The sequence below is a fragment of the Erythrolamprus reginae genome, chromosome 2 (genome assembly GCF_031021105.1).
Source record: "Erythrolamprus reginae isolate rEryReg1 chromosome 2, rEryReg1.hap1, whole genome shotgun sequence".
Classification (NCBI taxonomy): Eukaryota; Metazoa; Chordata; class Lepidosauria; order Squamata; family Dipsadidae; genus Erythrolamprus; species Erythrolamprus reginae.
The window spans coordinates 166905315-166920498 of NC_091951.1; the positions used below are offsets into that span (position 1 = coordinate 166905315).

Below are 15184 nucleotides of genomic sequence, written 5' to 3' on the forward strand. Positions count from 1 at the left end.
GGCTACGGCAAGACTGTGCCTGCTTCCACGATGCTTTTTATTCTGTAGCCTGCCGAGTTTCAGTCCTGTATTGCAGTTTCCCTAAGGCTAGCATCGCCTTTTCCTCTGCAATTGGCGAAACGCATTTATTGGTGTGTTTTTAAAAAAAGATATTTTGCTTAATAATATAGATCACGATGACCATCACGCAGATAGATCAAGGACAGCGGTACAGGCCAAGAATGGCATTCTTGAAAAAGGTAACAAAGCCAGTCCTGGTTTTCAATGCTTTATTTTATTTTTAGCACCTACAATATTTTATAAATGGAAGAAGGGAAAACCTCGGGCACATATCTAAAGCATCTGATTGACATGCGGTACCACCGAGTCTACGGAGAGGGGCGGCATACAAATCCAATAAATAATAAATAATAATAATAAAAGGTTTGGCTGTAAGAGAGAAGGTTTGTTTTCTTTAAATCTCTGAGTAGGTGTGTTACAGTCATCAGAAATCTTGTCATTAGTTCCAGTCTTTAGTAATGCTTTAGTTCCCTCTGTTTATTTACTTTTTCTTTGTGTGGACCTTTGCTATAGTATGATGTCTTTTGCATTTTTTTTGGCATTTCAAAAGAAGATCAACCTGTTACAGAGCCACTGACAAGTATGGGAGTCTATAAGCTTTTGAAGGCAGTGCTGTTCTTGTTAATTATAATCACTGCTATTTTGCTGTCCATGATGCATTTATTTCTTTTTCAGAACTTATGCATTTGAAAACAGTTTAATTTTTTGTTAACTGATTGTTAGTATGTATGGTTTTTATGATATATGTGATTCTAATGATATTTCTACTGTTTTTTTATTTGTATTGTATTTATTACCATTATTAGCAGCTCAGAGTCCGCTTCGGAGTGAACGGCATATAAATGCAATCAATCAACAAACAAACACATTTTTCAACAATCTTGGGCTACAAGTAATTTAAAACATAGAAGTCACAACCTTTGAAGTTTACAGTATTACACTTATTCCTCACTATAGGTTATCTCAGTGTGTGAGGGAGACAGATGATTAAAAAATGTGATAAATACAATTAAAAATGTCTACGTTGCCTTCTCTTCCTTATGAAACTGCTAAAGGAATGCCTTCCCTTATACAAATCTACTCACACTCACCATCATATTTTTATTTCAAATACAGCTGGCAGGGACAGGAAGTAGGGATTTCTCTATAGCAACAGTCCTAATATAGAATGTCAAGAAGAAACAGTTCATATTGAATCTAGTCAAGATTTACCTGGATTTCATTCCTGATTAGTGGCTAATGGGGCCAAGCAGAGTTGTTTTTCTCAACACATTTTTCTATGTTTTACAGAAATGTTATTTCTTCTGACTATATTTTGTCCTTTACTCATATCTTGATTTTATGTTTTGAAATGAACTGATATTAATTATGAATGATTTGAGTTGTGATGTGATATGATATAACCACGTTTACTCCATACTTTTTTAAAAAAAAGACCACCAATTTGTCATCCAAAATTGGTGGTCATTTTTTAAAAAGTATGGCGCAAACTTAGTTAGGTGTTCAATGGGACACTGTTGATATTTTTGTGGTGCCTATGAAGCCATGTTTATAGGAATATTGTTGGTCTGTAAGACTAAGGAGATCAGCACAAATTTATTTAAGGAATTCCCTTTTTCATAAAAACCTTTCATGCTTTTCAGAGTACTGTATTCATTGCTATCATACCGTAGTTTGCATTTCTTGGTCCATAAGGCAAAAAGGAGCATTTTTACCATGAAACCCACAATGTACAATTCTCTCTTTTTTTTGACACTTGGCTAGTTCCGGATATAGGATGTTTCTGCCAGTGATATGAGATTTGTTGATTGACAGGTATTCTTTTGCCTAGCAGATTTGTCTAATATACATAATAATAGATGAAATATTAATAGTATGATGTTGTAAATTACTTTGGGGGTTTTTTTACGGAAAGGAAGAGTGATACATAAATGTAAATGAAGTAATTGACAGAGATCTATTCCCTGCCTATTCATAGCTGCTTTGATGAAGAGGTCATATTCTCCTTTTATTGGCAGTGGTTTGCTCAACCTTTAAGGTTAATGCACTATAATCTTCCATCACCTTCTGGTAACATGTTGTTGTATAGCTAGTCATCAATCTACAGTACTGTTATCTCCTTTCCCCAAATCATGTGTAGAAAACAGTGGTAGAATGTAGAAAAAAGTTAAGCAGACAAGGCATGAAGTTCATTTTTCTCCCATGAATGTGTCCCTTTTATTGTCTGAGGTTTATTGTGCTGAATTTGAATTTACAGAGACACAATCTCCCACTTTGGGGCTATCATATCTAGGCTGCAAAAGTCCAGTCAACCACTAGTGGGCAACAAAGAGTTTTCTTGTAACTTCTCATTGCCCTGTAAAGGTTCTTGGGATTTATTTTATTTATTTATTTTATTAATTGGATTTATATGCCTCCCCTCTTTGAGGACTCCGGACAGCTTACAACATATTAAAAAACAATGAAAACATCTTAAATCCAATTAATTATAAATTTAATTAATCTAAAACCCATGCTTATTACAAATCAATCACTCCCATTCACACAGCAAACATACATTTTGTTCATCAGCCAGGGGGCAAGTAATTAATAGTCCCAAGCCTGATGGCACATATAGTCTTTAGACTCTTGCAAGAGGCGAGGAGGGTGGGTCAGTGCGAATCTCCAGGGGGAGCTGATTCCAGAGGCTGGAGCCCCCACAGAGAAGGCTTTTCCAAGCCCCACCAGGCAACATTGTCTAGTTGACAGGACCTGGAGAAGGCCGACTCTGTGGAACCTGATTGGTCGCTGGGACGCATGCAGCAGGAGGCGGTCCCGTTAATAATCTGGATAATTGTGCATAATCCTACTACTTCAAGCAGTGTTCCCTCTAATTTTTTGGGGGGGGTGGGCGGAAAAGTAGTGTCTGAGCGGCAGTCCCTTTGGGACTGGGCAGCACAGAAATAATAAATAAACAAACAAACAAACAAACAAACAAACAAACAAACAAACATAGAATTTCAAAATAAAATACTGTACTGTGTGTCTATAACAGTGAGCTCATAATAGGGCAATTCTATCAATATCAAAATGCCACTTAAATAGTTGAGCTATTTTCAAACTAGATTTTTATTTTCTTTCTCTCTTCCTTACTCCCATTCTTTTTCTTTCTCTTTTCCTTCCTCTCTTTTTTCTATCTGTTTCTCTCTCTTCCTCTCTTCCTCTCTCTCTCCTTCCCTCTCACTCTTTCCCTCTCAGCTTCTGGGCAGGTTTGGAAAACTCTGAGTTGATGATGATTTTTAAGTGAGCGATTGCTCACTGCTCAGCTTAGAGGGAACTATGACTCAAGTATATGTGTTAGAACCATCTTGATAAACAGCAATTAAGAAAACCTGGCAAAAATACAGGTTTAAACAGAACATTGAGAGGAAATCTGATTTTCTTCTGTCATAATATTTGTTTCACTTTGCAAATATACCATATTTTTCGGAGTATAAGACGCACCCTTTTCCTCCCCAAAAGAGTCTGATAATTTGGGTGAGTCTTATACTCTGATTGTAACTTTTTCCCCAGCCCTAACTAGCTGCTAGTGGTCTTCCCAGCTCATACCTTGCAGGCTCTTTCATTGTTTCTTTCTGCAAAGAATGTTTTCAACACCCTAAGTCTTTGTAGGGTTTTTTTCATTGTTCTAATTTACTCCGAATAAGTTTCTTTCCGGCCCTAACCAGGTACTAACGATGTTCCCAGTTCTTACGGCTTGCAAGCTCTTTCATTGTTACTCTCTGCAAAGAATGTTTTCCAAACCCTGTCTTTGTAGGGGGTTTTTTCATTCTCTACTTGCTCCAAATGTTTCTTTCCAGCCCTAATCAGGTGCTAACGATGTTCCCAGCTCTTACTGGCTTGCAAGCTCTTTCATTGTTACCCTCTGCAAAGAATGTTTTCCGAGCCCTAAGTCTTCGCAGGATATTTTCCATTGCTGTATTTGCTCTGAATGTTTCTTTCCAGGTGCTAATGATGTTCTCAGCTCTTACTGGTTTGCAAGCTCTTTCATTGTTACTCTCTCCTAATAAAAGTTTTTAAAGCCCTAAACGGGATAAAATAACGTGCTGGCTAAGCATGCTAGCCAGATGAATACTGGTAAGCAGATTCTTTTCCCTATTTTCCTCCCCCAAAACTAAGGTGTGTCTTATACTTCAGTGCGTCTTATACTCCAAAAAATACGGTATATATATTTATATGCGCAAAGAGAGATGTCACAATATCTTTCCTTCTTCCCAGATGCTGTCATGATTGTTATGGCTATACAAGAATGATCTTGGGAGATAGGAAGTGGACCCTATCAGTCTGATAAAAGGCAGTTTATTCTACAGGTGAGGGGGAAAGTGGGAGAAGCATTTAAGAGGGGACCCTTAGTTTTCCATGCACTAAAAGCAGAGAAGGGGAGAATCTTGCATGATTCCACTAATATAATCTTACAGTAAAGTGGGATTAGTTCATCTGGGTGTTCTTCTGGTCCGGATTATCTCACAGGGCTGATGTAATAACCTTAAAGATCCAATTTCACTATGTTCTTACTTTATTTCTGCTTGGGTAATTTGAAGGGAAGAAAGTATATGTAATCCTTAGGTTATTATAATAAGCCCTCCATTATTAAAACAATGAAATTGAATCCAATACATGTAAAGATCTTGATTAATATATATTCATTTATAATAGAAACTATTTTGAATGGATATTATATTACATATCTGGAGTTATACTTTTATCATAAGGACATTTGAAATTTAGCAAATGACTAAATTCCAATAAAATAACAAAGGATGTAACAAGAATATGTGTATACATTTTGATAGAATCTTGGATCTCTATTAGTAATTTTCCCCGCACAGAACATTAATTTAAATATCATGAAGCCATGGCTGCATTTAATAGGATAGTTCCCCTGCGTTGCCCAAATGTGATATGGTGAACTAAATTCCCAATATTATAATAATAATAATAATAATAATAATAATAATAATAATAATAATTTAATAATAATAATTTATTAGATTTGTATGCCGCCCCTCTCCGAGGACTCAGTATTGTCTAGAGATAGTGGGAATTGTAATCAGTACCTCTGGAGGGAAGAATGGGGAAGTTTTTTCAAAGTAAATCAGAATAAACTATAGTTTGCTTAATAATGATGTAGCAGAACAACTGATTTATAGACTAATACACTGGAGATTCCAACCCTCCTGTTCAGAAACCCCGTTGTCCTTCAACCCTGGCCTTGCCCCCCGTTGCTGGATAAAAGCTTATTAATTTCTGATACCACCATCTATTTTTTATAGAGATCCTCCCATTAACTGAACCACAGTGAATGGGAGCGATAAGGCTGATCATACTGTTTTTCTGGAAATGAAAACATTTTTAAAAGGCCAATATTGCCACTTCCTGTCCAATTAGCATAGGAGCACCCAGTCGTTCTTCCTGAGGGATAGACCAACCTCCCAAAAGAGAGGGGGGGGAATCAAATTATGTATAAACTTATAAAGGAATGAATATGTGCTGGGAATGCCTGGTTCCCAATCTTTGGCAAGAGAAATGCATCCACTGCATATGAATTACTGAATAACTCACAATAACTGGTTCACATATTACTAAGTTGTATATTTGCTTCATAAAGTGTGATGCTTGGTTTCATAATAAGCCAAGACCAAACAAAACCACACTATAGCACTGTACAATTCTAGACCACGGGTGGATTCTAACTTACCTCGCTGCTAGTTTATTTCCTCCTGTGTCTCATGGGCGCGCAAGCGCTTTGCACGAGCATACATGCACAGGGCCGGAAAATACTCCCCCCAAAAAGTTGAAAAGATGGCGACTGCTTGCACAGTGCCAGAAACTCGGCTTCTGTGCATACTCAAAAGGGGGGGGGGAATTAATTTAGTAAAAAATATTTAAAAGATGGTGGTGCACATGGACCCACATCAACTGAACTGGTTCCATGATATCATCATGATGTCACCAGCGGGTTGCTACCGGTTTAGGAAACTTCAGATTGTGCAGAATGCAGCTGCGAGAGCTATCATGGGCTTTCCTAAACATGCCCATGTCACACTAACACTCCACAGTCTGCATTGGTTGCCGATCAGTTTCCGGTCACAATTCAAAGTGTTGGTTATGACCTATAAAGCCCTTCATGGCACCGGACCAGAATATCTCCGGAACCGCCTTCTGCCGCACGAATCCCAGCGACCAGTTAGGCCCCACAGAGTTGGCCTTCTCCGGGTCCCGTCAACTAAACAATGTTGTTTGGCGGGACCCAGAGGAAGAGCCTTCTCTGTGGCGGCCCCGACCTTTGGAACCAATTCCACCCAGATATCAGAGTTGCCCCCACCCTCCTAGCCTTTCGTAAGCTCCTTAAAACCCACCTCTGTCGTCAGGCATGGGGGAATTGATACTTTCCCTCCGCTTAGGCTTATAAAATTTATGCATGGTATGCTAGTATGTATGATTGGTTTTTAAATTGGGGTTTTAAATTAACTTAAACTTAAATATTAGATTTGTTTACATTGTACTATTATTGCTGTGAGCCGCCCCGAGTCTGCGGAGAGGGGCGGCATACAAATCTGATAAATAAATAAATAAATAAATAAATAAATAAATAAATCAATAAATCAATAAATCAATAAATCAATCAATCAATCAATCAATCAATCAATCAATTAAGTGAAACGGTCCAAACTAGGGGGAACCCACCTCTGTACTAGATGTACTGTATCTGCTGGTCACATCTGTAAAGGGAAGGCAAGAAATAGGGCCATAATTTGATGGCCTTGTATAGCTTTAGAAAAGAGAGATAGTTTGGTCTAGTAAATAAGGCACCAAACTAGAAGCTGTAGACTGTGAATTCTAGTTTTACTATAGGCATGAAAGCCAGCTAGGTGACTCTCTTGGCCCAAGATGTCAGACTTGGGTGACAAAGTAGTTAGTTAATTTGTGTTGCAACCAGTGATGGGTTCCTACAGGAGTGGTCAGGAACGCAGTTCCGGTAGCAAAATTTGGAGCTCCACCCCAGAGCACCCAATTTGCACTGAAAGATGTTGAAATAAAAAGCATGAGCCACACCAACAGTATGGTAATAAAAATTTTGGTAGCCCATCACTGGTTGCAACCAATGGATCATCAGTTGGTTAATGCAAAAAGTGGACCATGTACCTGTGGGGAAAACACTAGAAAGAAAAAGAGGGGGGGAATTAAAAAAATTAAAAGTTTTAGGGGGGGAAAAACACATCAATATTTCAGGTTATCCTTCCTCTTTAATAAGCCTCTGCAATGAGTCTGTTGCTGATTTAATATCAAATTGGTAGCAAATAAGCCTATTGCTAGATAGTGATCACCACTATCATTTCATCAAGACAAATATCATATTTGGATTATAAAAGGTAGATAACATAAGATTTTTTAGGGAAGGGCTGACTAATTTTTTGCAAAAATAATGGCAATGCCTGTATAATTATGAAATTATAACAATATTATAATCTGTATAACAATATCAGAAGTATGTAAATGTTGCCAACCAGGAGGAATATTTACTAAGCTATATTTTTTTAAAAAATATTTGTCATCTGTATTATAAAGCCTTTGCTATTGCTTACATTTCTTGCATCTCCCAGAAATTGTAGTTTCGTGTATCTGTAGACTATATTACTTTCTATACTTACTATGATTTTTAATGCCTTCTAAGGGATTACATTAGCAGAGGAGGTACATTGCTTGACAGTACTAAACTGTTCTCTGCAATTCCTTAGGAAAACAGGTCAGGCCTATCTTCAGTAATTTAGAGCAGTGTTTTAATAGGAACTTGGTTTCAGAGTTTCTGTGCAAACTTTTTAATATCTTTTACCTACAGTTATCCATTATTTATTCAGCAAAATTGCAGGGTACTTTGCAGTTTAAATCTATTACTGTGCTTTTACCAGTAAATTTTTACATGCTACCAGTGCTTTGATTTGTGAAATAAATAAAATTAGTGGGAGGAAATCAAAAAGTTTCCAGAAAAGAAAAATAGCTCATTTCCAATGCACTAGGATACAGAGTTGGATAATAAAGATTCTCAGGGAAATCTGATTTACTTCCCAGGAAATGTTGCAGAAAACATTTTATAAGCTTTGAGAACTAGAATATGCCCTTGTCAGTTGGATAACACCAAAAAGTCAAACTCAGGGAAATCTGATTTACTTCCCAGGAAATGTTGCAGAAAACATTTTATAAGCTTTGAGAACTAGAATATGCCCTTGTCACTTGGATAACACCAAAAAGTCAAACTACTGTGTATATGAAACTTAACTTTAATAAATATGGAATAAAGACATGAAGGAGTCCATAATATAAACTATTTCTGGAGTTCAGTTTTACTTGAATGTGATTACACTAACATTTTTATACTGAAAAATGAATTCTTGTGGTTTTGTGTGTGTGTCTTTTTCTATTATAAGTAGTCCACGATTTAACTAGCAAAATGTAAAATTGGGCCAAATTCACTTAACAATGTCTTGTTTAGCAACAGACCTTTTGGGTTCAATTTCGGTTGTAAGTCAAACACTACCTGTACAAGGAAGGAAAACTTGTGACCGCTAAGGTTGCTGAATTACAACTCCTACTATGTAAAATTCTGATTATAATGGCATAGCAACTGCTAAAAGATGACAGGTTCTCATTCCTTAGTCTATAGTATCTCTATGCATTTATGATAAGCACCCACTGCTGGTATTACTTACGATTTGATTCCTTGTTTATTTCTGTAACTATTAATTAAATTGGACAGCTAGCATGGTGTGATGGATAAAGATCTGATTAAGATTTGGTCTAGGAGCAGGGAGAGTCAGATTTTAATCCTCCTTTAGGCTACAAGATAAAGCCTACAAGATGACCTTCTGTCAATCACACCCTCTCAGATCTAATCAGTGTGGGGTTCATGTAATAAGCCTGCTAATTGACAAAAGCTCTCATTGCTTCATATATTAATAAACAATAAGAACTAGGCAACTGCAGGTAGAAACAGCAGCTCCTGCAAACTGTGGAATATAACTTAAGATCAACAGCTATTCATTTAATTGTTATGCCAATTTAAGGGAATTTAAAGTTTTCTGAATATAAAAGTGCACACAAACACACACACATACACCCCCCCCCCCATATATTTCTGGAACAATGAATATAAATACAGTAAAGGTTTGTTTTTAAGGGAATTGGATTTATTGTCTTGTCTTTAAACATGGGAAAAGTAAACCTGTTCACAAAATGGATGAGTTTAATGGGTCAGAAAAATCAACATAACGAGAGAGGGAATAAGATGCTTGATATTGCAGTTTAGTACATACACTGTTAAACAGATCCAAAACTACCTTCCAACTATTTGTGAGTCAGTGCTAATTACTAATTGCTAGATCTATTCCAAAATTAGAAGTGGATTCTTTATCAGGCAGCCAAAATTTTTTAGTGGCTTTCGGAGACCACTAGTTATCTGGTGTAGATAAGGAAGCATTAAATATCCATGTATTTATGGTAAGTAATCACTACCGGCAGGGGTGGGCAGCAGGCAGGATGGGGTGGAATGCAGTTCCACCGGCGGAAATGAAGCTGCATGCACAGCTCCAGCTGACCGGCAGCAGTAACTTCCTGGATTACCGGTCTCAGCTCGGCTCTCCTTTTATTCCATGCTGCTGCTGCTGCGCGCTCCTCGCTTTTTTCTTTTTTCCTCCTTCCTGGCCTTGGACGAGCTTCCCTCTCTCCTGCCTGGCTCCACTCCAGCCTCATGCGGCCACCTCCCAAGGCCAGGAGAGACGTGCTGTGCTGAAGCAGTCTGGGCTGCGGTCTTTTCCCCCTCGTGAAGCCCTCATTCTGCCCACAGCTGAGATGAAAAGGCATCGTGTGGCAATAACAGTTCAATTGAACGATGATGACTGTTCAAGCCACTCCCATCTGGTCACATGGCCAGCAAGACACTCCTACCCAGTCACGACCATCAAACCACACCCACAAAATAAGCCACACCCACAGTGTGGCAGTAAATTTTTTGGCTGCCCCTGACTGACTACCGGCATACTGTTATTGTTTAAAATCTTATTAACCTTCTTGTCTGAAACAAAGATTAACTGCGCTCAGCTGGTTTTGGCTGTGATGTTCATAACCCCTTGCTTTATTGGATTTTAATTTGGACTCATCCACTGAGTAGGTTTTGGATTCGATGACTTCAATGGTCTTTCCCAATTGTGATTCTGAACCTTTGGCCATCTTGGTTTGAGCTGATGTAGCTACAATATTTCCTTTGATTGTTTCTGCCCATCTCATGATTCAGCAGAGTGGGCTCACGTCATATCTCAAGTCTGGAGCCATGCCATTTGATGGAGCTTTTTTTGTCACCAAAATCACAACTGCATCTGACTTGCTTTGGCCATGTCATGCAGTGCAATTAACTGGAGAAAGCAATTATGTTTGGAAGAGTTAGCGGTAAAAGGAAACCAGGCCACCAAAAAACATGGTGGCTGGACATCATCAAAGCTGATAACAACCAGAGCATCAAAAAATGTAATGAAGTAATGAAAGCTTGAAAGATGTGGAGAGATATTGTCCATAGAATCACCAAGAATTGGACATAACTGAATGGATAACATTGTTTGTTTGTCACACATGTACATAATAGATATTGGTATTGGTATATATACCTTCTGCGCATGTGCCCGGCCTCAAAAACATGCATAGATAGGAGAGCATTAAGCCTGGCTGGGCAGGCAGGCAGGCAGGCCCGCCCAAGATTTCCGCTACTGGTTTGAGTGAACTGGTGCGAATTGGCTGAATATCACTGCTGCTCCAGCTCCCTTTACAAAGACCACAGGGTTGTAATCTTTATTTTATTTATTTTTATTTATTTTATTTATTAGATTTGTATGCCGTCCCTCTCCGAAGACTCGGGGCAGCTAACAACAATAAAGAAGACAATTTAACAAATCTAATATTAAAAAATAGTCTAAAAACACCCAATTTAAGAGACCAATCATACAACCAAGCATACCATGTATAAATTCTATAAGCCTAGGGGGAAGGGAAAAATTTCAATTCCCCCATGCCTGACGACAGAGGTGGGTTTTAAGGAGCTTGCGAAAGGCAAGGAGGGTGGGGGCAACTCTGATATCGGGAGCTGGTTCCAGAGGGTCGGGGCCACCACAGAGAAGGCTCTTCTCCTGGGTCCCACCAAATGACATTGTTTAGTCGATGGGACCCGGAGAAGGCCAACTCTGTGGGACCTAACCGGTCTCTGGGATTTGTGCAGCAGAAGGCGGTCTCGAAGATATTCTGGTCCGATGTGGGGGCCACAGAGTTAGCCGTTCCAGGGGAACGAGGGATCGTTGCTTAATAACGGTCCCTTGTTCTGGCTCTGTGAGCCCAATCTTGGGTACTGGTGATGAGTGTAACTCTGGCCCTGGGCTCAGGTTGCTGCTGCTTAATGCCAGGTCGGTGGTAAATAAAGCTCTCCTCATCCGGGATTTGATCCTGGATGAGGAGGCCGACCTGGCATGTATTATTGAAACCTGGCTGGGCCCGGAGGGAGGTGTTCCTCTCTCTGAAATCTGCCCAGCCGGGTTTCAGATATGGCATCAACCTCGACCCCAGGGAAGGGGGGGAGGAGTGGCTATTATAGCCAGGGAGAGCCTTTGCCTGCGTGGACTCATTGCTCCGGAAATTGCGGGTTGAGAGTCTCTCTTGCTGAAGTTGGACTTAGGGGTTCAGGTGGGCTTATTTCTCACGTACCTGCCTCCCAGCTGCGTGTCAAAAGCCCTGCCTGTGCTACTCGAGGAGGTAGCCGGGTTGGCGGTGGAGTTCCCCGGACTTATTGTCCTGGGGGACTTCAACCTGCCGTCACTCGGCGAAACCTCTGGGTTGGCACAGGAGTTCATGGCCACCATGACAGCCATGGACCTGACTCAAGTAGTACAGGGTCCGACTCACGAGGGAGGGCATGCACCTGACATGGTATTCCTTTCCGAGCAACTGAGTAATGGTCTGAGACTAAGGGGCTTAGATGCGTTGCCTTTGTCATGGTCAGACCATTTCCTACTACAGCTTGACTTCCTGGCTCCAATCCTTCCCTGCAGGGAGGCGGAACCAATTAAGATGTTCCGCCCCAGACGCCTGATGGACCCAGAGGGCTTTCAGACGGCGCTTGGGGTTATACCAGAGGCACTTGTCCGCAGTTCGGCAGAGTCTCTTGCGGAAGCCTGGAACAAGGCCGCAGCGGAGGCTCTTGACCGGATTGCGCCTTTGCGACCTCTCCGAGGCGCTAGACCCCGTAGAGTTCCATGGTTCAACGAGGAGCTCCGGGAGTTGAAACGCCAGAAGAGACGTCTAGAGAAGCGATGGAGGAAGAGTAGGTCTGAATCCGACCGAACACTTGTAAGAGCTTTTATTAAGACTTACAAAGTGGCGCTCAAGGCGGCAAGATGCGCGTACCATGCCGCCTTGATTGCATCAGCGGAATCCCGCCCGGCCGCTCTGCTTAGGGTGACCCGCTCCCTTCTTAACCAGGGGGGAGTTGGGGAGCCCTTGCAGAGTAGTGCCGAGGATTTTAACACGTTTTTCGCTGATAAAGTCGCTCGGATCCGGGCCGACCTCGACTCCAATTGTGAAACAGAGTCGACTGACAACGAGTCAGTCGAGGTGACTGGGGCACGAACTTGTCCACCTGTCTGGGAAGAGTTTGATCTGGTGACACCTGATGAAGTGGACAAGGCCATTGGAGCTGTGAGTTCTGCCACCTGTTTACTGGATCCGTGTCCCTCCTGGTTGGTTTCGGCCAGCAGGGAGGTGACGCGGAGCTGGGCCCAGGAGATTACCAACGCTTCCTTGGGGAGGGGAGTTTTTCCATCACTCTATAAAGAAGTGCTCGTGCGCCCCCTCCTCAAGAAGCCCTCCCTGGTCCCAGCTGTGCTTAACAACTATCGTCCAGTCTCCAACCTTCCCTTTATGGGGAAGGTTGTCGAAAAGGTGGTGGCACTCCAGCTCCAGCGGTCCTTGGAAGAAGCCAATTATCTAGGTCCCCAGCAGTCGGGTTTCAGGCCCGGTTACAGCACGGAAACCGCTTTGGTCGCGTTGATGGATGATCTCTGGCGGGCCCGGGACAGGGGTTTATCCTCTGTCCTGGTGCTCCTTGACCTCTCAGCGGCTTTCGATACCATCGACCATGGTATCCTTCTGCACCGGCTGGAGGGGTTGGGGGTGGGAGGCACTGTCCTTCAGTGGTTCTCCTCCTACCTCTCTGGCCGGTCGCAGTCGATGTTAGTGGGGGGTCAGAGGTCGACTCCTAGGTTTCTCCCTTGTGGGGTGCCTCAGGGGTCGGTCCTCTCCCCCCTGCTATTCAACATCTACATGAAACCACTGGGTGAGATCATCCAAGGACATGGGGTGAGGTATCATCAATATGCGGATGATACCCAGCTTTACATCTCCACCCCATGCCCAGTCAACGAAGCGGTGGAAGTGATGTGCCGGTGCCTGGAGGCTGTTGGGGCCTGGATGGGTGTCAACAGACTCAAGCTCAACCCGGATAAGATGGAGTGGCTGTGGGTTTTGCCTCCCAAGGACAACTCCATCTGTCCGTCCATCACCCTTGGGGGGGAATTATTGACCCCCTCAGAGAGGGTCCGCAACTTGGGCGTCCTCCTCGATCCACAGCTCACATTAGAAAAACGTCTCTCAGCTGTGGCGAGGGGGGCGTTTGCCCAGGTTCGCCTGGTGCACCAGTTGCGGCCCTATCTGGACCGGGACTCATTGCTCACAGTCACTCATGCCCTCATCACCTCGAGGTTCGACTACTGTAATGCTCTCTACATGGGGCTACCTTTGAAAAGTGTTCGGAAACTTCAGATCGTGCAGAATGCAGCTGCGAGACCAATCATGGGCTTCCCTAGGTATGCCCATGTTTCACCATCACTCCGCAGTCTGCATTGGCTGCCGATCAGTTTCCGGTCACAATTCAAAGTGTTGGTTATGACCTTTAAAGCCCTTCATGGCATTGGACCAGAATATCTCCGCGACCACCTCCTGCCGCACGAATCCCAGCGACCGATTAGGTCCCACAGCGTGGGCCTTCTCCGGGTCCCGTCAACTAAACAATGTCGGTTGGCGGACCCCAGGGGAAGAGCCTTCTCTGTGGCGGCCCCGGCCCTCTGGAACCAACTCCCCCCGGAGATTAGAACTGCCCCTACTCTTCCTGCCTTCCGTAAACTCCTTAAAACCCACCTTTGCCGTCAGGCATGGGGGAACTGAAACATCTTCCCCTGGGCATGTTTAATTTATATATGGTATGCTTGTGTGTATGTCTGTTAGTATATGGGGTCTTTTTTAAATCTTTAATATTTTAAATTGTCAGATTATTTATGATTTGTTTCCACGTGTTGTGAGCCGCCCCGAGTCTTCGGAGAGGGGCGGCATACAAATCTAAGTAATAAATAAATAATAAATGCCATCTTCCTGGAATACCTGTTTCTCTATGAATTTCCCTTTGTTTAATCTATTTCCCCATCTTTTGCTTTGTTTCCCTTTTTCCAGACTACCTTTTGTCCCTTTTTAATTACTTTAATCTATATTTCTTCTTTCCTTACAATTCTTGCAGCATAAGCATAATAAATTGGGGCAAGTGGTTAATTAATTTCTCCACTATATACTGGGCTGTGTGGTTAAAACTGTTAACTAATCTGCTTGCCCAAGCTGACTCACTTATCGGAATAACATACCCTTCCTTTTTTCCAGTCTTGAACTTTTTACCTTTAATGTCTCAATTTCCTATTGAACTTTTATACCCACACCTCTTAAAAATTGCTTTCTTTTCTTTCTTCAAAAACATTATCCCCATCAGTTTCGTACCAATGGAATACACACAAATTTATCTTTGAAAAACTCACAATTTCATTTGATGTAAATGTTGAAGCAATGGCTTGCTAATAGTAATAGATCAATAGTAATAGTAATGCAGCCTTAGTGAATAGTTTGACTGGTGAGGGAATTATTTGTTTAGAGAGTGATGGAAAACCAAAATAATGCCTCCCCACGTCCCCACAGGTTCTGGGCAACTGTGATTCGATTCATCTTTTGATGAGGA

The 15184-nt window shown here is 41.7% G+C and overlaps 1 protein-coding gene across 3 annotated transcripts in view; it reads left to right on the forward strand.

Moving 5' to 3' along the window:
- The window catches only part of RGS9 (regulator of G protein signaling 9), a 49422-nt gene continuing 34238 nt past the window's right edge, over nucleotides 1–15184 (forward strand). For 2 of the 3 annotated variants that reach the window (XM_070740296.1, XM_070740298.1), the window contains exon 1: nucleotides 1–239. In XM_070740296.1, coding sequence (XP_070596397.1) covers nucleotides 177–239 — 63 coding nt within the window. In that variant the 5' untranslated portion in view covers nucleotides 1–176. The remainder of the gene's footprint in view (nucleotides 240–15184) is intronic. The other variant, XM_070740297.1, reaches the window with a different exon arrangement.